Source organism: Pituophis catenifer, unplaced genomic scaffold (genome assembly GCF_029215685.1).
Source record: "Pituophis catenifer annectens isolate HBS135680 unplaced genomic scaffold, rPitCat1.0.hap2 SCAF_3, whole genome shotgun sequence".
NCBI classification, from domain to species: Eukaryota; Metazoa; Chordata; class Lepidosauria; order Squamata; family Colubridae; genus Pituophis; species Pituophis catenifer.
In genome coordinates, this window is record NW_027256883.1 from 141,060,349 (window position 1) to 141,084,181 (window position 23,833).

Below are 23,833 nucleotides of genomic sequence, written 5' to 3' on the forward strand. Positions count from 1 at the left end.
TAATAGTATTAACATAAGATTCCATGTACCGGCAAATTATTATTACACAAAAAACTATAAGTTTAATGTTTGTGGTTGGCACCAGTGGTGGGTTGCCCTCAGTTCGGACCAGTTCGCAAGAACTGGTAGTAAAACCGGTGGGAGGCTCCACCAACATCATCAAGAAGCTTCTGCACATGTGCGCATGTGGCCCTGTTGCTAACCAGTAGTAAAGGTAAGTAGAACCCACCCCTGGTTGGCATATTTTATTTTCAAAATAATTCCTTCAGCACTTACATAAAGAAATAAGCAACATCTGATCTATAACCATTTAAATTGCACAAGTTTCAGTATGAAAACAATTTTCTGGCAGTTTAAAGTTGTAGACATTCCAGACACATTAATATGGCCATTGCCATTGGTTTCCTCCATCCCTTTTAAATTGACCATCACAAACCACCATATGGCAATGATCTTGGCTGTGTTAAACATAAACATGGTTTATGTTCACAGTGAATGATCCAAACGATCAATTTTCATAATGCAATTTTTCTAGGTGTGGGAAAACCATCAGCCAAATATTGATTTTTGTATCTGTGTGAATTGAATTAATCTATCAGAAATCAGTTTCTGAAAATCAGCTTCTGTTGGAGTCAATGGAAAAATCCATTGCAATTAAAGGAATATGTATTGACTATATCAATCCATGTGTGAATGAGTTGTCCCTCTGCAATGCCATTTAAACCTGAATTACATAATAACTAAAGATTCTTTTCTTCCTCTCCTTCCCCCATTATATGAATCACTGAGGAAAGTGCACAAAACTACAGATCAATTTTTGAGATAAGACTGCACTACAATTTTTGCCAATGACTAAAATACAGAATGTGAACAAAGTATATTTGGCATTACATTCAATAAGTCATTGTTAAAAGAAAGAATTTATGGTCACGTAGGCACAAGTTTAATCTGTTCTGATGTCAGCTATGTGAGTCAATCAGAAATAGAATAAGATATAAGCTTTATTCATCCTATTGACAAGGACAGTGAAGGGAACAGGAAATGAAACAAAATTAGTCTATTTATATGACAACCTAAGACTATAATCATATGGTTCCACTCAAATCTTACAGAAATTGGCCATAAGAAGCATCATAAACAAGACACATCATTTAAAACTATATTGTACCCATCAACCTTTCCAGTTTCTCTGCAGCACAGATAAATAAAACAGTGAAGAAAAATTAAAGGTTATCATAAACCTTTTAACTTGCTCTAGAACTATTGTTTATAAGCTAAAATGTGCCTTAAAATTGTTTTTATCCAGGAAGGAAGGAAGGAAGGAAGGAAGGAAGGAAGGAAGGAAGGAAGGAAGGAAGGAAGGAAGGAGAATCTTTCAAATTTGCATTGGCTGTATATAAACAATATTACAAATTTTAAAGATGTTGCTCTTAGATGTATCCAATACTTTTATGTGGGTGGGCATAATAGGAATGATGAATACATGTAAAATATCATTTCACAGAATTGCTGCCTTGTGTCTTGCTAATTCACTAACTGGGCTGCCACACAGATACAACATGGCACAGACTGCCTTATTGCTCAAATGGAAGTTAATAAAGCAATGTCCCATTTTGATCAGTATGGTGAAAAATGTCAAGAAGGTAGCTACAACTCTTCAATCTCAGCCTATCTGTGTGTGTGTGTGTGTGTATGTGTGTACCTGAGTCATGCATAAAAACATTATTCTTGTAAGCTTCCTGGAATTACTGAGAATGAGTTGGGTGGCCATATAAATTTTCTTATAATAAATGAGTAAATAAAAAAAGGGTGGGGGCTTGAATTGTACCATCTTGTCACTATATTAACTTTTTATAACCAGATCCTGCTGATACCCCTGTCTCTAGTACCCTCAAATACAGTATTAGCCTACAATTATGGTTTTATTATTCTTTTCTAAGACTGTTTACTAAAGCCTTATAGGCCCAAAGTCTTTATTTTTAGAGGGAAAAATAAAATTGGAAACTGGCATTTTGCTTTGTGGCCTTCCAACTTTATATTTGTTTTTACATTAAATTAAATATATTATTATTTTATATTTTATTATTAACAATACTATTGTAAAAATCACCATAAAGGCAGAAGAAAGCTAACTGTGGGCATTTCAGTCCAATAAACATTGTGTCATCAAGATTATATGAAATCTCTTAATCCTTGTTTAAATAGTTATGCCAGAAAGTAAATAAAAAAGTAAATAAAAAGGAATAGACATTCTGTCCAATGGTAGTTGTTGAAATAAATAAATAAATAACTTTGCATGCATAACACTGAAGCAAACCTATTTCACAATCCTTATTCATATGAATTATGCTAATATAAAGAGAGTCAGTTTGTTATAGTGGCTAAGGTTAAGGCTAAGGCCTAGAAACCAGGAAACATGAATTCTAGTCCTGCTTTAGGAATAAAAGTTAACTGGGTGACTTTGGGCCAGTCACTCTCTCTCTTAAGCCAATCTACCTCACATGGTTATTGTTGTGGGGAAAATAGGAGAAGGAAGGAGTATTATGTATGTTCACCACCTTGAGTTACAAATCTAATAAACAAATAAATAATAACTAACAAGTGTGTTCGAAGTAGATATCAAAAAAGTCAAGATAGTGACCACAACTGTATAATTAAAACCCCATCCTTCCTGTAAGTGAATTGATTATTTCTATGTGATTCTGTCTGAGAAAATCTTTGCATTCAACATTGATAAATGCATAAAATAAAATCTATTCAAGAGGGTATAACAGATATGTCAGAATTACTTCTTTTTGATTAATACATTCCTATACAATTACCTGAGAGTAAGTACCTCTGCACACAGTGATACTTATTTGCAAATAAATATGCATATAATATAAATATTGTAGTCCTAGTTTAATTTTCTGCCTCAGGGTACATATAATGATTGTTGTTTATTTTTGGTGTCTTCTTTCTTATTAATTTTTAATCTTAATGTTTAAATATTAAATATTCAATGGGTTAATGTTGGTTATTGTTTATTTCTATTGACTTGTCATAATTTGATTATGTAGTTTTTAATTATGCATTTTGATTTTGTTGTATACCATGCTGAACATTTGGTTGGAAGCATGCATCAAAATAAACAATAATGTAAGATGAACGGCACCGAATTCCTTCAGCTTTCCTCTTTCTTGAGGCTGAATTCCTTTAAAGGCTATAATCTTACATGTTGCTGCATCAAAACTTTTGTGTGATTTTTTTTTAAATCACATCTGCCTGAGTGAAAAATACTCTACCAAAATGTATTCTCCTCCTTCCTTCAAAACCTTTGCCACCCCCCACCCCTGTGAGAAGCTCAAGTTTCTGATTCATTTTCAGGGTATTTTTAGAATTTCTTTTGGTGGCATTTTTAAGCTCACCTTTGTTGAGAGACGGTTGATTGAGGAAGCTCCCGGTTGTTGTTTTTCTTACTTCATATCTCTCCATAGCTCAGCGGATCCTTGATTGCCCCCACTTCCTGATCTGAAAAAAGCCACAGCAGAGAGATTATTGCGTGTCCATTTCCCTTGGGCTTTATGATAAGTACAGAAAGCCAAGAATGCTGCAAAGCTGATTGTAAATAAGAAATAGAAAGCTGCAACCAAGATAAGCACAAGATCTCCACGTTTTACAAATGAGAAACCTTCTCCTTTGAAAGCATGTTTGGAAGCAATTTGTTTCCTATCAGGTATATAAAAATGGATGGATATGCAAAAGAAAATGAGCAGCTCAACAGACCTATGGAGACAACTGATTTTACAGTTGTATGAAAGGCCTCAAAATGTAAACACAAATAATTTAGGTATATGCCTACTTTGGATGCTTATTAAGAGGGACAAACAGTTATCTATCATACCTGTTATGTAACAGCAGCCCAGGCTTTAAAGTTGGAAAACTCCAACTTTAAATTGCTCTTAAAATATTGTTTCTACATAGTTCTTAGGTCTGCCTGGCATTTCCTCTGTTCTGCTATTCAGAACTATAGTGAGTATTGCAAAAAATATTAAAATCATAACTTTTTTCTTCTGTAGTGACAGATACCGGTTTAATTTTAAAAAGATCTCCTACTTGAACTTCTAGGAGGTTTTATGGTGTGAATTATAACTGTCTGAAACCTGGAGGTTTTCCTAGAAATGTTGGCAGGCACAACAATCTGAAACCATGGGAAATCCTACCTTTGCTTAAGAGGTCACAGTAATGCAGTTCACAGGGGCAAAGGTAAATATTACTGACACCGCCTCACCTAGCCAACATGGGAGAATGATGAGGTAAATTATGTTTTTAGAAAGAAAAGGCAATATGATGGGATTTTCCCTCCCAGAAAACCATGTATTTTGAGCAGGCAGCAATAAAACACAAAGGAATCCAAAAGCACAAATACAGAGGCCTTTTGGATAGTTCACTGAAAACATCAGCTCAATATGCTGCAAAGGTCAAGAAAGCAAATGGAATGTGACAGACTATTAGGGAAGAAAAATTACAGACGATCTAACAGCACTGTAAAATTTGCAGCTGTGCAAACTGCAGATTCTGCCTTGAGACGGGTTAGGGGATGGCTGAAAGTTTGACAGCCCCACCAAGGAAAAAGCCACCGATCCTTGCAGCAGATCACGGCCATTTACAAAGGGGTAGGACCCCTCTCACCAAAATAAACAAATAAACCGGTAGGTGCAATCCTCTACCCAGGATTAAATAACATAGCTTGGGTGATCTTGTGTGAGAAATCAGTCCCCTGTCAAAAACTCATTGCACATGGAATATAATGATATATTTTGAAGGAAGATGCCTTAAATAAAAAGCCTCAGGGGTGGAAGTTTTCTGGCCTAACATGGGGTCTGTCCTGATTAATATTTCTACAGGAGGCTCCCAGGGCTGTAGAAAACCATGCAGACCGTTTCTGTCCTTTTTTCCAGAAAACTGCACAACTATGAATCACAATCCCAATAGTCCTAAGGCAGGAAGCTACAGTACGCTGATTCGTATCGATTGACTGTCCTTTTATGCATGTGGCTAGGAGTGCAAAAGTATCTAATATAATAACCATCCTGCTCCCATACTGAGGCAGATTTACAAGAAAATTATAATGCAAATTTAGTTCCGACCAGTTTTATCTCTTCCAGGAACCAACTTTTAGTGAAACTAAAAGAGTCTTAGTTGGCCACTGAAGACACAAAGGAGAGGTCACAAAAAATAGCTTCTTCACCCAAATAAAGGAGACATGGTAACTAAACTTGAGGAGGAGAAGGTCAATGACGCTACTGTTCGCAAGATGTATGCAAGGGATCAACGAATCAAAATTATGCCCCATTTTTATATGTGACACATGTTTTTACACATGTCATATGTCCAATGTACAGAAGGGGCAAGTTTTTAATTGTCTGGTCACAACTGCCATCTGGACGTTTTTGACACTTACCCCCACAACAAATCCCTCTAATTGTTCTGTCCTCTGCCAGCTGAGGAATTCTGGAAGTTGAAGTCTACAAATCTCAAAGTTGCCAAGTTTGGAGACTCCTGCTATAAACCATAGCATATACTGGTGCAGAAACCATGGATTTCTGAAAGTTCAAGAATAAGCGTACAATGTTATACACTTAAATATCCTGGGGATCGTTTCTAAGTAAACATAGAACGGGGAAATCCGAAATGAATGCACAAATCTCTGAAAAAAATGTTTGCTCTATTATATGCTGGCCAGCCATTGTATTCTATGGGTTTGCTTTTTTGAAAAAAAAATCCTTACATTTAAATTATAGTTTATAGATGTGATATTCCATAACATATGGAAACCTTTCCTGTATCAGCCCATAATTTATGTAACAGTTGCAGTAAATTGCTCAAGAAAGATTTTTAATGCGATTCACCCAGCTTCCATACTTTGACATTTTCCTTATGCAGACTTTTTAAATGCAAATGTTACTGCATATGACTTCCACTAGCACACTTTCTCTCTGGTACTTTTTTTGTTGTTGCAGATTATTGATTGTGAAAAGACAAACACTAGTCAATTTTATTTGATGCTAGAATTTGTACCACTGTGAAATTGGAATGCAGACTTTCAAATTTATTGCTGGCCGAAATGATGATTAGAATGTCTTTTACACCCTTAACAAAATGCAAATTTTTGCATTTTGGTGCTTATTTACTCTATTTGATTATAGAGAAGAGCTTAACATTTTCTGATTTCTCACTTGGGAAGAGTCATAAGAAAAACTTGATAATACAGCCGATTTTGAAAGCGTGCTTTTCTCCCGTATCCTATGGTCCCTTCTCAGGTGTCACTCGACTCTTTATCCCCATATACTGGTAGATATGATCGCTAAATCCAGGTGGTTTTATCTCCCAAATGTCTCTAAAATCTTGCATTTCCTCTTCATTCTCACCACAGAAATATAAAACTTGTCAAGTCCATCATCCTGTTCATCCTTGATTATTGCAACCTCATTTTCTTCAGGTTCCTGCTGATACCCTCAACATTCAGGTTTGCCACTAATCTGTTGTGAAAATAATCCTCCATTAAGATAGTGCTGTGACATTCCTAAATTGTCATCTCTGCCAGTTCTCTGTTGCCTGCTACATCTGATGTAAGCTTCTTGTATTATCCTTAATAGTCTTATGAGCTGACCCCTTTCCTGCTCCTGTCTGCTTTTCACCTTTCATTCCTGCCTTCTTGGCTCATCTAAGCTTCCCATCAAACTCCTTTTTCCCTCCTTTCCACCTCTGAACTTTTTATGTGGTTTTCTTTCTTCTTCTTTTTTGTCAGTCTTATAAATGATGGTGAAATACAGCTGAAAAATATGACAAGAGAAATGGAGTGAACAATTCTAATTATCCAAGATTGCAACAAATTAGAGCCAGCAAATGAATTTGTGCACCTCGATAACATATTTACTAAAATGACAAAATGGATGGGTGATGTGGAAATAGGGCTGGAAAGATAGTAATAAATTAAAGAAAGGATGGGAACTGTTGTGAGAATGAATGTTAACTAAAAGAGAAATTGGATAGGTGTAGGGACATGCTTCTTCCTGCTTTGTTACCTGAAGTGAGACTTGTTATAGATAAAAAAAACTCAGGAACACAAATTTCCCTTCATAGCACACACTACAAACTGAATCAAGCAGAGATTAATCTAAGGCCTTCTTCCTGCATGATAGAAACCAATTATGCCAATGTTTATTCAATGTAGTTCTTGTGGACATGAAGTCAGAACTTTCCCCATCTTGATTTCTGGTCCTTGTTTGTGTCTTTTGGATTTTTTTAGTGGGAACGTTAAATATGGGGAAATCTAATTGACAGGCATAAATGATGCTGAAGCAACAGCTGGATTTTCCTTTAATATTGTTTCCTACTCAATACTTGAACAGTGATCTCCTGAAATATCTTTGCTTCCTTTCTAGCCAGTAAAGACAAATTTTGATTGGCTATTGGTGTTCGCATACGTTATAGCCTTTCTGCGCAAAAGTGTCCACCACATTCTGGTGATTTTAATAAGGAGAGCCACTCAAGTCCTTTTCCATTTAAAATGTAAAATTGGAAGGTTGGAAATTTCTTGTGCCTAGAAGAGTCCCATTATATCTACATAAATAGTTACTAAAAATTCATCTAAGGAAGTACCTCAATATATAAGGAAATATTCTCAAGCAGAAACATACAAATATATACTCCTTCTTTCTGAATTATAGAACACATTTTTAAAGATAACAAATAGTGAAAGGACAAGTTTCAGAGGAATCAGTCCATTTGATAAATGTGCAAATAACAATACCTCCTCACCCAAAAAGTGATTGACAGCTTGATGTACCTTTTTTGTGTAAAACTGGACAAGCTGAAGAAGGTGGCTCTTAAACAGTTTAGAGTCTAGTTATTTATAAATCCCTTGTAAAATGAAATACAGCCCAGACAGAAAACAATAAGATGGAAAAAGAACCCCATCTGTCTCAGTCCTATTGGGAGTGAATTCGGGAATCCATTTTCAGTGGAATTTATGGCAGGAGGCTACTCACTACTAGCACAAATATTTTAAAGCTTTAAAAGTTGGAAGAACCCATGGGTCTGCTTTTGATCTTAAAATATATATATATTGGCACCCATTGTATAGTTTAGTGAATTTTTCCTAACATCACCAGACCAGAAAATTATCCTCCTATTACATGGTTTTATATGTCTGGGCATTTATTTCATTCAGTCATTGTCCAGGCAGGGTAGGTATCAAAAAATAGAATTATTGGACACCTGTGATATCATTAGAGTCTTCTGTCTACATCTTGTCGGCCTTTCTGCTGTTATTTATTGCTATTGGTAGTTGTGTACACTATCCCTAAATGAACAAAACATGGCAGGAGAGTAATAGGCAACAGAAAAAAAAACTACTTTTCTTTCTGTAGACTTCTTTTGTAGAGATGCACAAGCAAAATGGCATGGAGTATGATGGAGTAAGGATGGTGTATATCCCAAAAAAGGGGGACAGATCCTTTCCCATGATCATCACAAAAGTGATGCTTCAGTCTTCTGTCAGACCATGATTTTCTGAATTTAATTTCTTTTGAAGAGTTTGTTCAAAATAAAATGGAAGGCAGATTAAGAATGCAGAGTAAGATTTCCCACAGCTTTTATGCTTAATTTAAACTACACCAAATTGTCTATTTTGGGGGAAAAAACTATATGGCTTCACATAGAAGGCCTGTACTCACCTCGTTATTAATATTATATAGTATTTTCAGATAAACATTGAAATACTTTCTCAAGAAATCTTGAGCACTAAATCTTATTAGTAGTCAAGCTTCCATTCAATCAAAGCCTTGGAAGATGATGCCGTAATAGAAACAATGAGGTGTTCCTTATGTAGAGAATGACAATTCAGTACATCTTGTTGGAAGAGGTTTATAGCAAGCTTCCAAAGAAGTCACACAGAACCTAGACTATAATAGGAAATAACACATCAGAGATAAAGAGAATGTTTGGTTTTTTTTTCACCAATCTTCGTTTGGTCTAACAAAATTCTTGTTTCCCACTTCCCCACTGCATAGTATAGTTTCTTTTATTGCTCCTTTTATCTCTTAATTATTGTGATGTCACCTCCTTTAGGGTTTTTACTTATATCCCCCTGCGTAGGTTTCCCCGCTGTCCCTGAAATTCTTTGCTGCACATTCAGTTTCCTGCCTACTTCCTTCCAGAGCTTTACATCTTTGTTTTCCACACAAAAGAAATCTTAGTGGATTTCCTGTACCTCCTTCTTATACTGCTGCTCTTAAAGTGGCAAAATTTTATATAGCAGCTGGGATATTTTGGATACTCAAGGAAAGCCATCAACAAGGCAGAAGCAGTCAGTCTTCACAAGCTTTTGAGATACTAGAGTTTTGATATGCTCAATCGCCTTCAACAAACAGAGATAATAAGCTTGCACCTGGTTTGCCCCCTGGTTTTTTTACTTCTGATCTGTTCTCTGTAGCCTTCTAGGGCCAAGTTTGGTTTACAACTCCTTCCATAGCCCTTAACATCGCAACCTCTGTACTTACCTTCCATGCTGATCTTGACGTTCCCATCTTTTCTGTTAGCTTTTCTATAAAACTCTTTTCTTTTATCTCCCAACTCATAATTCACCATTTGACTCTACCTTGCCCTTCCTTTAAAAGATCTGGAAGAACATATCTAAGGATACATGTCATTGTAAGGTCGGTAGCTTTACAAGGATTTTGTCTTCTGTTGGCATGTGTGGATATTGGGCGCATGAGCATACGACATCCAACAAGATTCCTTCATTTGTAACGACGGAACTTGAAACTGGACACTTCGTAGAAGCACCATCCATGAAGCTTCTCTTGCTTTTAGGTAGGTGATTTCCTTTTCTAAATAAAGATTAAGACTAAATTAGAGTTAGGAAATAAACAAGGTTCTCATAACAATTCAGAAATCCTTTTTTGGTAGTTACTATGTTTGACAAGCGCAACAGACATTTAGCATCTGTAAGAACTGGCATGCAAGAAACCTTATGGATTCATTCTCATTGTATCTAGAGGAGAAATTGTATTGTAATAAAACACAGCCAAAGAAGATTTATTTGTTTATAAATGGCTAGATTTGTTTTTTTTAAAAAAAAGATGCGTTCTCTGCATGAAAGAATAGTAATAACGTATAATAATGCCACAGATAATATGAACCAGTTCAACATTATATTTACAAACTTATTTAATCTTAACCTTTAAAATAGATTTATTATTGTAGTTCTGGTCATCATTATTCAAGAAAGCAGCTTCTGGTTTTCATGAAGCAATTCGTCTTAGACTTGTATATTAGGACTGTGATCCAGAAAAGCAGTATGTAGGTAAATAGGTTCTCTCCTATATAAATTGGTTTTACCCAAACACTTCTTGATCATTAGGCTATAAGTTTTTTTAAAAAACTTGGGAGTAAATCCCACTGAGTGTGTTTTTGACTGCTGCTAATCAGACTGTTCGTCTGTTCATTCTTTTTTCTTTATATTAATACCCACAAGCAAATATGTGCATATATTTGTATACATAAGTGTGGGGAGATGTGCATCACACACATATATAAACACACATACACATATACTGAGATGTATATATAAAACAAAGAAAGAATTTTCACGATAGCAGGGAAAGAACAGCAACATAAAATATGACAGAGACAATAAAACTTTCCCAACAAAAATATTTTCAAATGCTTACTCAGGTATATAACTATTTTTAAGCAGAGCTTTTAAAAGTTTAGTAGTGGGAATGTAATTTTTCATTTGGGAATAGGATGCCTCAGTCAGGTTCACACTAGTAAGTCCCAAATTGATTGAAGGAGAGCTAGTTTTTTTAGAATAGAATAGACTTCTTTATTGGTCAAATGTGATTGGACACAAGGAATTTGTCTTGGTGCATATGCTCTCAGAGTACATAAAAGAAAAGATGCATTCGTCAAGAATCATAAAGTACAACAATTAATGATAGTCATAGGGAAACAGTCAATATAAATCTTAAGGATACCAGCAACAAGGTTACAGTCATACAGTCATAAGTGGGAAGAGATGGGTGATAGGAACAATAAGAATATTAATAGTAATGCAGATTTAGTAACTAGTTTGACAGTGTTGAGGGAATTATTTGTTTAGTAGAGTGATGGCGTTCGGGGAAAAACTGTTCTTGTGTCTAGTTGTTCTGGTGTGCAGTGCTCCATAGCGTCGTTTTGAGGATAGGAGTTGAAACAGTTTATGTCCAGATTTTAAAATTCGGCATGTGGTTTACTCTTAACATCAGCAGTTTTGTGTTGCTTTTCAATCCCTGTAGTGTTTCTTGCCACCCTGCTGGATAGTTGCTGCAGCCTCCAGAACTGTACCAACCCATGTCACAAGCATGCCAAATGTGAATTTCGCAATGGAATCCATGGTTGTTACTGTAGCCCAGGATTCACCGGACCTGGGATAGATGCAGATGGTAACAGTGGTTGCTATGGTGAGACACTAAGCTTTGTTTGATAATTTTTCCTCCTTTTAACAGCCTTGTAATTACATCAAGCATCATATGGGAGAACACTAAATGTAGATATATGAAGGTTGTATGGGCAATATTGGAGAGCTGTGGATCCTTTTGCAAGTCATTGGGAAGAAATGCTTTGAATCCTGCCCAAGTGAAGGCACAGCAGTTACTTGTTTTTAAAGCAGACTTTTTTAGATTTCCATGCAAACCTGGGGGAGGGGGGAGAGAGATACTGTTGTTTCAGGCATTAATTCACTAGAATTAAAGAGGCTCTTAAAGCAACAGCATCCATTCTTTTCAGCCTCACTCAGAAGGCCAAAAGGGATGTGGCTGCTTTAACTGGTAAGGCATGAGGTGGGCAGGGAGGTTGTTGGGTGTTGTGTTCCTACAAAATCTAAAGCAGTTTTTCTGAATCGTTCTCAGAATGTGTACAGCTGTATCATGTAGTTTGTTTCTGAAATTATGCATTTCTTACAACTTGTGCCCAGGCTAGTACATCCTAGCCTGGGCACAAGTTGATTGTTAGCTGGACGAAAAATTCAATGGCAATAAAAATTATACTTTATAATGCCAATTTTCTGGAAATTATATCCTATTTGTTCAACTGTCACCTGCAAAGTTCTTACTCACTGTCACTTTGCTTTGAAGTAACTTTCAGAAGAGAGCTATTGGAGACAGACCCACTGGAGAGGGATAATTATTTGTTGATTCCTCTCTAGGTTTTAGGTGCTAATGGAAGATTTTATCTGTGGTTCTGAGTTTTAATAAATGCTTAACCTGTCAATCCTAGGCATGTTTATTGTCAAACTATTCCCAAACTGTTCAGTAAAGTTCTCCTTACTGAATAAGCTTTTACAGGATAGCAATATCAGCCTCTGATTCTGTGCACATTTTCAACGTGTCATTATTACAGCTATTAAAATGCCAACATAAAAACACAGATTAAATATTCATATATTTAATGCATATTGTAAGCACATATAACAAATATAGAAAATAATCTGTTGCAAATACAACAGATGGCAAATTAATGCTCATTCTCATGTTTTTATGCATGATACCTTCTATCAAATTGTAATAAATGTTGTTCTGTAGTGTTTCTCAAGATATTGATTACAGTAATATATTGCATTTTTGCTGTCTTATCTAATTGTTTTGAAGTTTATGATCAATCCTCTCCTACATTAATAGAAAACCAGATTCCATTTTAAACTCCCCAGATGCCTGGAAATGTTGTTATATACTTGGGATATACAAAGTTGCAGCTTTTCAAGTGAAGAGTACCCCAAATCAGCATGAAAAATTTCTGACTACATTTTATATTTTTTATTATCAGATCCTTCCCAAGGATCTAAGATAATAAAGCTACCATATTAATTAAAATAGAATTATAGTAAATAATATTAATTTCATCACAGTCAGCCAGATGTTCAGACTGGATTTGACATTTTTATCCATTTATTGACTTCTTCCTAAGGACCTGGCATAGGGAGATGTTGATGTTTTATTGTGTTGGAGGTCTGTCTTTCTTATTTTCTTTTTGTTGGCTTCCTTGAACATTTTGTGCTGGAATGAAAAAAGAAAAGAAAAGTATTTTAACAAAAGAAACACTTCCTGCAGCAAGGAAATATTATGTCTAAGAACTAGATAATAGAGTACTTTAAAATTAAAAGAAAAAAATGTTTCTTGAAGGCAGTAACAGTTTGGGATTAATATTTTCTGTCTTCTAAGAACATATCTACTATCTTGTTATAATTGGATAAGATCTTAGAAGGATTAAAAGACAGTCAGGATAATAATTAGCTTGAAGCTAAAATATGGAACAATGCTTTGACTTAATGATATGTTAGATACTGTGGTCTGTGCCCCCCCTTCCCAGTTCCTTTTTTCATAGAGAGGGCTTTTACTGTTGTAGAGATAAATGCCGGCTTCATTTTAATTGATAATCTTTGTTAGCAGTTATTCGTCTATCAACACAGATTCATTTTTGTGTGCTCACGGGAATCTCAGTTCCCCAAATAGCACCCACAGTGAAAGCATATTAGTTAGATAGGTGGTAACATTCACTGTTATTAGCATCGATTTAACAATTTTGCACCTGTTCAGTAATAGCTAGGTTTTTAATGATATTGTTAATGATGTTATTTAAATACTCATTTTTTCCACTCTATTTCTGGCACTTTTTTATTGGAATAATCAAAGAAGCCACAGGAGTTATTGCTTACAAAAATAAAATTCAACCTTTGGAAAAAAAATAATTTATGATGGTAAAGAAAAGATCAAAATTATCAATTTAATTTCTTCTAAGCATATTCAATCATACATCTAATTCTTAACTGTTGGAAAAAGCAGGAGAATTGCATCCTGAGTAAAGTTTCAGTTCTCTTTGAGCAGAAAGAAGTGGCTGGGGGCCAATCTTTGTCATTTATGCTTCACATTCCAAGATTCATTGCTTAGCAGATTATGAATTGACTATTAACAATCAAATTATTAATTAACTATTAAGAGCAGCATGTTTCTATCACCTCTTTCTTTTGCAGAAAACATCTGCCAATAGCTTTGGAAACTTCTCCTTCAGTAACTCTTGATCCAATCAAGAACTGCAATCTGTTTTCTCAAGAATGACAGTGACAGGAAGTGGCTTGAGTACCATATAACTTTTATTAACCTTGCGGCAAGTGGACTCTAAAAAATCAAGGAGTTAAATTGCTGCCAAATCTCTAGGGCTTTTGCAATAACTCTTAAAATCTTTCTCCATGCCTCAGAATGTGAATCCTGGGAATGTTCACATATATAGTCAGATCTTCAACAAGAATACATGCATACAGCAATATGTGCACTCTATTTCTTTTATAAAACACACACAAACACATATACAAATCCATAACCAAATTAAGATTGCTTTTCCCAGTATATGCAGAGAATGATGCAGAGGGGACAAAGGTTGAATTAAATCACTTGTAGGCAGTTCATAGTTTAGGTTCACAAAGAGCTCTGCTCTTAATTTCATTCTTAATTTCAAGCAACAAACTCAGATACTTGGTGGTCAACCATTACTCCTTTGGATATGTAAGAAGGGAAAGGAAGGGAAGGGAAAGAAGTTAAACAGGATGTGGAAAGGGTGGGAAGGAATCAGATGAGGGCTTTGTATTTGAAGATTGAACCATTTCTGTAAATTACAATTACAGTTTTATATTTGATTTAAATGTAAATCAAATCTTTGCAGAAAATTGCAGAAAAATAGAATTGGTACTATGTATAATCCCTGTCCAAAAACAATTCAGATACTGTTGGAGACCTATGGGTGACAAAGAAGATAAATGCAATGCATTGTTCGGAATTTTTCCCTTCCTTTTCCCCATATTAGAGATAAAAAGAGCTGACATATAGTCTGTTTTGTAGCTTTACTATTTTACTATTCCCTATCTTTTTACTTGCCAACTGCCAATTTGGTCTAGGAATAGCACAGTGCAGAATATTCAACTAGTAGTTGAATCATAGTGGGTTTTTTTTTTAACTTTCTAAAATATGTCAGAACAATGAAGTGAACTTGTTTGTTCAATTGAGCCCAGAAAACAGGGAGAGTAGAGACACAATAGCACAATATTATTTTGCAAATATGAATCACAATTTTCACTCTTACAAAACAAATCAATCTCCCCTGAAAAATAAAAGCGACTTTTCTAGATATCAAGAATAGTGTAGTCAGGTCTATTTTAATTCACATGCAGTTACGGCTCTGAAAAGCTACAGTATATCCCAAATACAAAGCAATTGTATTTGCTTTAGAAGTAATTCTACAACTCAGGCTATCTTTTAAGAGAACCAGTGTCACAACATTTAACATACATCTGAAATGCACTGACAATATAATGCATGAGACCTACACAATAAAGACATTGGCATCATGTGTGAGAATTTCTTTGCTTTCAGATCCAGTAACTTTCCTTTAGCTCTTGAACATTCAAAAATATTAAGAACTGAGTGTGCTGGTGTTTGAGATAATATGATAGTTCAGTCTATGTCCTTGAAACTAGGTATCCTATTTGCATATGGAAATTGCATATTTTGTACTGTAATTATCAAATGTATCATTGAAATAATTATTAATCATTTCGGGACTTAGCTGTTGGTGTTTCTTGTTTCTAGTGAGTAATGGGTACTAGTTTTCTATTTTCTGTAGCAGACTTCTCTGTCATATCTCTTGAAATATTTATTTATTTACCATATTTATATAACCTCTCACTTCACAAACCTAAATATTGAAGAAATGTGCTGAAACCAGAGATATATTGCAGCACATATTATTAATATCAAAAAGATCAAACTTCTTTTGCCTTTTTTCTCCTTTTTGTGTTAGTTTCTAGAATGTTTTCTTTGGTTAATGTCAAAATCTTCTCTATAGAAGATGTCCTTTATACTTGTCTAAGGAGCCCCCCTGTGATTTTTACTCTGCTAGTTGTTGCCAAAGGCATTGCTCAACTCTTTTTCAAGGCCATTGAGCCAGCATTGTCCAAAGATATTTTTGTAGTCATGTGGCCAACATGATGTCCCAGAGCACCGTTACCTTCCCACAAGAGGGGTACGTATTTATCTACTGGCATTTGAATGCTTTTGAACTGCTAAATTGGCAGTTGCTGAGGCGAGGACGGGAGCTCATCCCATCCAAATGGCGCTTTGGTCTTAAACCTCGGCTGCCAGCTTTCCAGCTGACAAGCCCAGCATCTTAACTACTGAGCCACCACGCCACCATTAAACCTATTAAGGGTTGAGAATATGAATTACAACAGAACGTTACATTTGCTAACTTGATTTCATTCAAATGTGCTTGGACAACAGATAGTCTTAAATTTAACTGATATGTTCTGAGTTTTGAGGAAAATTTTAAAAGGAGAAAGATACAAAAGTGTTACCTTCTGTTGACTAACATTGGAGGGTTACTACCATTAAAAGTAGTTCCTTCTAAAGAAAAATGACATTGGTATGAAATAGCTCCTAAAATATTATGATATTTCTAGCATGAGAAATATGTGGGCTGAATGTCTCCCTTAGTTAACTATGCCTTAGCCTCAGGTTACAGTCTGGTTCTGGCAAAGTCTGGCCTGAGGCATTTTACATCAAACTGGCAAGTGCTACCAGATGATCAAAGCTCCACCCCTTTATATTATGTGTTCCATGCATCATCCACATGTAAAAAGGGACAGAGCTTTGATCACCCTGATTGTACCCTCTGTTTTGATGTCATTGATCCATTCCTGCAGACACCCCTGCCTATATTTCCCAACCCTTCTTTACTACACCAAAAGACTCTTAAGCTTTCTAACATGCAAGTCTGCCAAATAACAGAAAGCAGCACTCAATTCATCTATCTACTTGAATATTTCCTCTTATCCACAATTCATTCTTTAAGAAATGCAAAGTGAAATTTGGTGCAAGATGCTCTGTGCTCTGCTGGTATGGTTTGTATGTAAATTGTATTTCAACTTATCTGAGCAGCTTGAGAAAGCCATGCTTATCACAAGTTCTTTCATCTTTCATAATTGTAAACTCAAGGAAGAGTTTCAAGCACATCATAGTAGACCTTGGGATTTATTGGAAGAGTCTGGAAAATTCTGCAGAAAACACCATGACTTGGGCAGAAAATGCCCCAATTTCACGATTCTGTTATGCAACAACAAAACTTCAGATTTTTCATTTAATCAGACACAATTCTTAATAAGCTAAGTTGATGGGAAGCTAGAAAAGATGAATCCATACACAGTTAAAAGGTTGTTGTATTTTTGCTTTAAATCATGGGTGTCAAATTCACATCATCACGTGACATATCGCAACTTTTTTCCCCTTTGCTAAACCGGGCATGGTCGTTGCCAGCACGTGACACATCTGGCCCGTGGGCCACGAGTTTGACACCCCTGCTTTAAATGCTTTTTTTTCTTTTTTTCTTAGTTTATAATATAAAATACAAAAAATACAAAAGAAAATAGTAGGAAAAATAGGGGAAGGAAAAGGGAAGGCGAAAGTGTAGGCAAAAAGGGGGGAAGAAACAAAAGGCATTGACTTCAGACTCCTTTTGATGCAGTAATAAGATAATAACATCAAACTTCATTTTTTTAAAGTTTACATAATAGTGTAAACTAGCCATTTCTATTACAACAAACCTATCTAATCAGTAAAACCCAAAATCAAAGTTTCATTTTTTTCACCTCAAGCACAAAGTCCAGAAGCGGTTTCCAAGTAGAAACAAAAGTAATTGTGTTTTTTTTTTCCTTAATCAAAGCAGTCGGTTAAGCCATCTTTGCTAACTCCATCAACTTTTGCAGCCATTCATTCATTGTGGGAATCAAAGTGTTCTTTTATTTTTGTGTATAAAGTAATATTGCTGCCATCAACATATATCAAAGTTCCAATTTTTTCCAAGTTCTTTTTCCATTAAACCCCAAAAAAAGTTTCTGGTTTTATCTTTATATTCACTTCGAGAATCTTCTGTATTAGGATGTGAATCCTACTCCAATATTTCTTTGCTTTGTCATGTGTGCACCATAAGTGATAAAAGGTCCCTGCTTTACTTTTGCATTTCCAACATTCATTTGAAATCTTTTGCTTTAGATGCTTGAAATATTGGAGCAGATTCGGGCCAGCTTGGGATCCTATTCCAACTGGGGATCCGATGCTGTATGAATTCATACAATATTGCTCTTTATCAAACATAGAGGTTGCAAGATATTCCACTTCTGTTCTGCAGGCATAACTTATAGCTCAAAGGAAATATACATGATTTAAGGCAACCTTCTTCCCTAAAAGGAGCCCCTGTTAAACTAAGTGAGACTTATTTCCAAGCAAACATGTTGAGGATTGTACAGCATCATATATTTCCTCTTTTGTCAACTTTCTCATTAAACCTTCTCACGCCAGTCAGTCTTCTTATCTTCTCCATTGAGATTTGCAGTTGCAGAGTGAGAGCAGCCTGGGTGAAAAGCAAAAATGTATTTTACAGAATGTCTAAATTATAATTACATGATTCAGTAAAATGCTCAAATATTAATAGTAACAGTTCTTTTATAGCATCTTCATCTATCACTCCTGTGCAGTGCAGTTTCAGCACCTTACGGTAAATAAAATAATATATAGTGAAGCCACAATAAAAAACATTTGAAAGCAATGAAAAAAGGGAATGTAGTCGGGAGTTTTGAAAAGATAAAAATACACTGAGAATAAACTCTAAAAACAATTGATTGAGACACTTTTGAAAGGGGAGAAAGAAGGACGGATGATAGCAAAGTAGAAATATAATGTTCCACAGTAAGGCTGGATCACAGTGACAGAATCCCCAAAGAGCAGGCAATTATAAGGAATTCAGAAAGAATGCATTTATTTAAAGCAATAAATGCATTCATAAAAGCTAAAGCAATATCACTCTCAAGTCCCTAGGTGGTAAACAATAGCTTGATTGTTCAAAGCTGCCATAAAGCTGAATCATATTATTTTTCATAGGTGATGAAAGTTGGTTTTGATTGAAACTGCACTTTTGTTTTGTTTTTTTTAAAAAAATCCACTGTAACAGATTTTGAATGGAAACAGCTAGCAACTTTAAAACCCATCACATAGATTAACTGTATTTATTTGGTCACAATGAAAAGGTAACTTCTCTACATTAGGGACAGGCTTTATGGTTGATGGGTGCATTGCCAATACATCCATGAGTATAGGCTACAAACTGTCTTTAAAATAATTTGTTAATACCCATCATCGTATGAAAATGCTAATATTTTCATGTCTTCCGTATGGGCTTCACTTAGAAATCTGGTTGGAAAAAGGAAACAGAATATGATGGATTGCTGGTTTGAGCCAACAATTCCATTCTTATGCTCCTCTGTTGAAAACCAGGGGAGAATTGGCAAAGACTGCATGGAATGACACTGTTGCAGTTAAGAGGTCCTTTATGGTACCATCTACAATACATGAAAAAATATTTTATTATTTAACAGTTTGACCTGATCTTGACTAGTATTGTTGATTCAGTTATTTATATTGGATTGCTGCAATGCCTTCTATATAGGATTGCACTTAACATACAGCTGATCCAGAATGTAGCAGCTTAAGTACTAGTTGGTTTTTTAAAGTTTGTTTGTGTGTTTGTTTGTTTGGTAGCCTTTAAGTTAATATTGACTCCTAGCAACTGCCACCACAAGTCCCTGCAGTTTTCTTGACAAAATTCAGAAGCGGTTTGCCATTGCCTGCTTCCCAGGATAGAGTGACAGTGACTGGCCCAAAGTCACCCAGTTGGCTTTGTACCCAAGATGGGATTAGAACTCACAATCTCCCAATGGATGGCTTGACCACTACACCAATTGTCATTAGTTGCTTTACTCATGTAATATTATTGCTTAGTTATTACTAAGCATCTGCTATAAGCCATTCAAAATGCTGGTTGCCTCCTTTAAACTTGCTAATGACTAAGGAGTTAGGTATCTTTGGGACAATCTCTTCCAAAGGTTCTGTTCTGAAAAAGAAGGCTCCCTTTAGGTCTTTACTACAGAGATTGACATCTGTAGAATTTGTACAGTATCTTGCATGTTGCTAAGTTTGCTAGGCTAAATTTATTTTAGACCAGTAGTCCATTAACTGAATTAAAAGTCGCTAGATTTTAATTAGAAGGTTCTAAGAAGCTATAGTTTGGATTATTATAGTTTGGATTAGTGTTTTGTTTCACTGTTAACAGTCATATAGTGAAAATACAGAATTCATAATTAAATCTAGTTTTAAAAGCACAATATTAAAAGCTTTGTTTTGCCAGAATATGAGTAAACCCAAAAATGTTTTTATTGCCTAAGAGTAGGTTCTTCTGTGATAACCTTGTAGTAACATCAGAGGTGGGTTTCACATATTTTTACCACTGGTGCACGTGCGCCTTCCGTGCATGTGCTTTGCTCGCGTGCACACCTTCCGCTTATAAACCCAGCCTCAAAAACATGGCGAAATAAGGCAGCATAGCACCAGGGAAGGTTGGGGGGGGTCCACCCATGATCTCCGCTACCGGTTCGCCTGAATCGGTACGAACCAGCTGAATACCACCACTGAGTAACATCATAGTGTTTTCCAGACAATTGTAGGTGGAACATGCAGAACAATAGAATTTCAGTATAATATGTTTTAAGTACATTCTGAACATACATTTATATTGTTAAGATTATTGTGTACTATATATATATATATATATATATATATATATATATATATATATATATATATATATATATATAATATTGACCTTGATTATGCTTCTGTAATTCACTCTTCATAAGACTGTCACCATACAGTCTATTGTAATCATTATGTTTTTATTTGGGTCAACATCCTTTTCCTAAAATGTATGTGAACAAAATTAGAAAGACATGATTACTTTTGCCTAGAATTAGTTTCCATTTGTTTTGATCAAATAAATCCATTTATTGATTCTCTAATTACTATATTTGATGGGGCAACTTGAATCCTGTTCCCAGTTAATACCTGTAATAGATGAGGCATTTAAAATGCTTTATCTTCAGATAATTAAATTGGAAGTGGTTTTCTTCTTGGTCATGGCTTTCAGATTTGGTAAGTAAGGAGAGCCAAGTGAGTTTAACGCTATAACATGCCTTCGTATATAGGTTGAAATAACATAGAGACCCTTTAAGGTCATCTTATGAAGAGTTTGATTGAATTGCAGTGTTGGAGGGGTATGGTCATAAGTTTAATGTATAAATAATAATAGTTGTTTTTATTCCTCTCCTGGACTATTGACTCACTGAAGGAATTATCTTTTCCTATCTACTCTAATAAAAGCAGCATTTGAAAGAAGCATATTTTCACTCAACCCTAGCATTTGTTTGCTTATTTGTTATCATTCTTTAGTGTACCTTTTTAATCTGACCATTATTATCTCAATCATATCTTCCATGTTAAGATGATGATGTGTTTCTGTTAAGAATGCCAATCAGTAGATGTTCATTAACTGTGTTATGGAAATAGGATCTGAGCAGAACATACTTTGCACTTGGTGACAATTGCTACACCTAATGTTAATATACTTGGTAGTTGGTGCAGATTATTTAGCTAGGACTATGGGCTATAACATTCTCTCTTTGGACAACTCCCCTGCGGCTGTGCCGCCAACAGCAGCAGCAGCTTTATTTTCTATGTAAGTGATTGGCAAAGGTTTTCCTTCATGTAGGTAAATCTTATAGGACCTGCGGTTGCTGGCCTGTACTAGCAATTGGGCGATATGGCAGCAGGATTAAACTTTAAACAATGAATGGAAATGGAAGAGAAACCTATTGTCATAATCTGAATTTCTCTTCTGTAGCCCTGTGATTTATATCAGAGGCATAGCTTTGTTGTGACCAATGGCAATGTATCATCCCTTAAAATACATGGTATATAAGAGCCACATTGCCCACCCCCCCAAAAAAAAAGTAAGTTAGGACATATTAGTCACTGAGGCTAAGGGAAAAACTAAATTTGGGTTCATTTATGTTGCCTTTACATTAAAAAGAACAAAACACCAACCATACCCTATCATATATATCATTTAGAAGTGCCTGAGTATCTTGTTTTTAAGGATCACCTAGAAATTTGTATTTATGAAAAGAAATGCATAGTCAATCTTTGAAAAGTATATGAAAACAACCAAGAAGACAGTTTAGATCATCTGCAAATGTAGAAACTTAAACTCAGACAGCACCATACATACAGAACAGCATTCTGTAACTTTAACAGAATGAGATCTCAGGTCTTTTTGTTATGATTTAATGTTGGACATTTGTTATCAAGACACCAAACTCTTGTTTTTGCAAGAAAAAAATAAAACTTTTTGAAAGTCCCCCGTCCCCCCGTTTAAATAAATGGTTATTTTCTTTCAAACATTTGAATCCAATCTTTGTATATTTTAGAGGCAGCTGTGTAATGGGTGCTGCAATTTAGAAAAATAGCTTGGGTGGATATGTGAAGGTCTGATGCTTTATTCATAATGAAAACTATTCACATGGGCAGCCATCTAAACAAGTTATTTTAAGAGTCGGCATAAGCTCTTGCAGTGACTAGCATATTTCTTGATTTAATACATATTTCTTATACAGACATTCTACATTTCTTGGAAAGAAATTGTGACTTATGCAAGGAAAAAAAAATGACGATTCTAACTGCAGAGCACATTGTCCCATACCCAAAATAAAAATACAACATTTTTAAAGAGAATAGTAAAAAGTTCACACTGGCTATGTCATATCCTCTATTTAAAAAAAGGAATCAACTTGCTAGTTGGTATTTATAAAGAGATAAAAAAACAATATGAAATATATTAATTTATATTATTTAGCATTAACTCTACAGCCTTTTTGGTGTAGTGGTCATGGTATTTAGTTAGAAACCAGGAAACGATAAATTCTAAACCCAGTTTATCACAAAGCTAGCTAGATGACATTGGAAAGGAGACAAGGATGAATCACTTCCAAATGATTACCAAGAAAGCTGCGGGAACTTGTCCAGTCACCAGGACTCAGCACTAACACAAAGGTGTGTGTGCGCGCGCGCACACACACACACACACACACACACACACACACAGAGAGAGAGAGAGAGAGAGAGAGAGAGAGAGAGAGAGAGAGAGAGAGAGTTAACTGTAGTTCTTACCCATTTATCTACACCTGTAACAGTAGTAATTAGGCTTATAATGAATAAGTGAAAATCTACTCTCTTATACTGCATTGTATTTCCTATCAGCAACTCCTAACTTTGGGATTATCTATTCACTGTATTGTTTGCAATAGCTCTGGAAAATTCTGTGTTCGAAATATAGATAATACAAATACAACACTAATGTTATTAAGTCTGCTTCTCCTTATCTGCTGTTCATATTTTTCTCTCTCTCTCTACTTTTGTTGGCTCTTTTATCTGCTTTTGCCAGTTAATTGTTTTTGAGGCTTGTTGATGTTTAAGAAATAGACATTGGACTATATTTTTGGAAGTTGATCCCAGTGCCGCTTGTTCTTGTTTTGATCTGGGTGCAGAGATTGACTGGAAGAGGAAATATTTATTGACATTAAATCTTTAAGGGCTAATATTAAGACATTGAAGGAATTTGCTGATGGTCTGGATGAATAGATATAATCTTTGAAAAAACCTGGAGAATTTATTTTCAAGGAGAGTTTATAAAGGATTAAGGGTACCAAAGAATAGAGCTGTAGGGAGATCTGGATTCAAAAGGTAAATAGTAATTCAAGAAGCACTTAGAGATAAATGCAGTACTTGTGAGAAGTATGTGAAGCTTTTGTGAGATAGGTGGC

At 35.3% G+C, this 23,833-nt stretch overlaps 1 protein-coding gene across 1 annotated transcript in view; it reads left to right on the plus strand.

Moving 5' to 3' along the window:
* The first annotated feature begins 9,737 nt into the window (after positions 1–9,737).
* ADGRL4 (adhesion G protein-coupled receptor L4) overlaps positions 9,738–23,833 on the plus strand; it is a 101,925-nt gene continuing 87,829 nt past the window's right edge. The window contains exons 1-2 of the mRNA XM_070939438.1: positions 9,738–9,858; positions 11,325–11,489. Of these exons, the coding sequence (XP_070795539.1) occupies positions 9,738–9,858; positions 11,325–11,489 (286 nt within the window). The remainder of the gene's footprint in view (positions 9,859–11,324; positions 11,490–23,833) is intronic.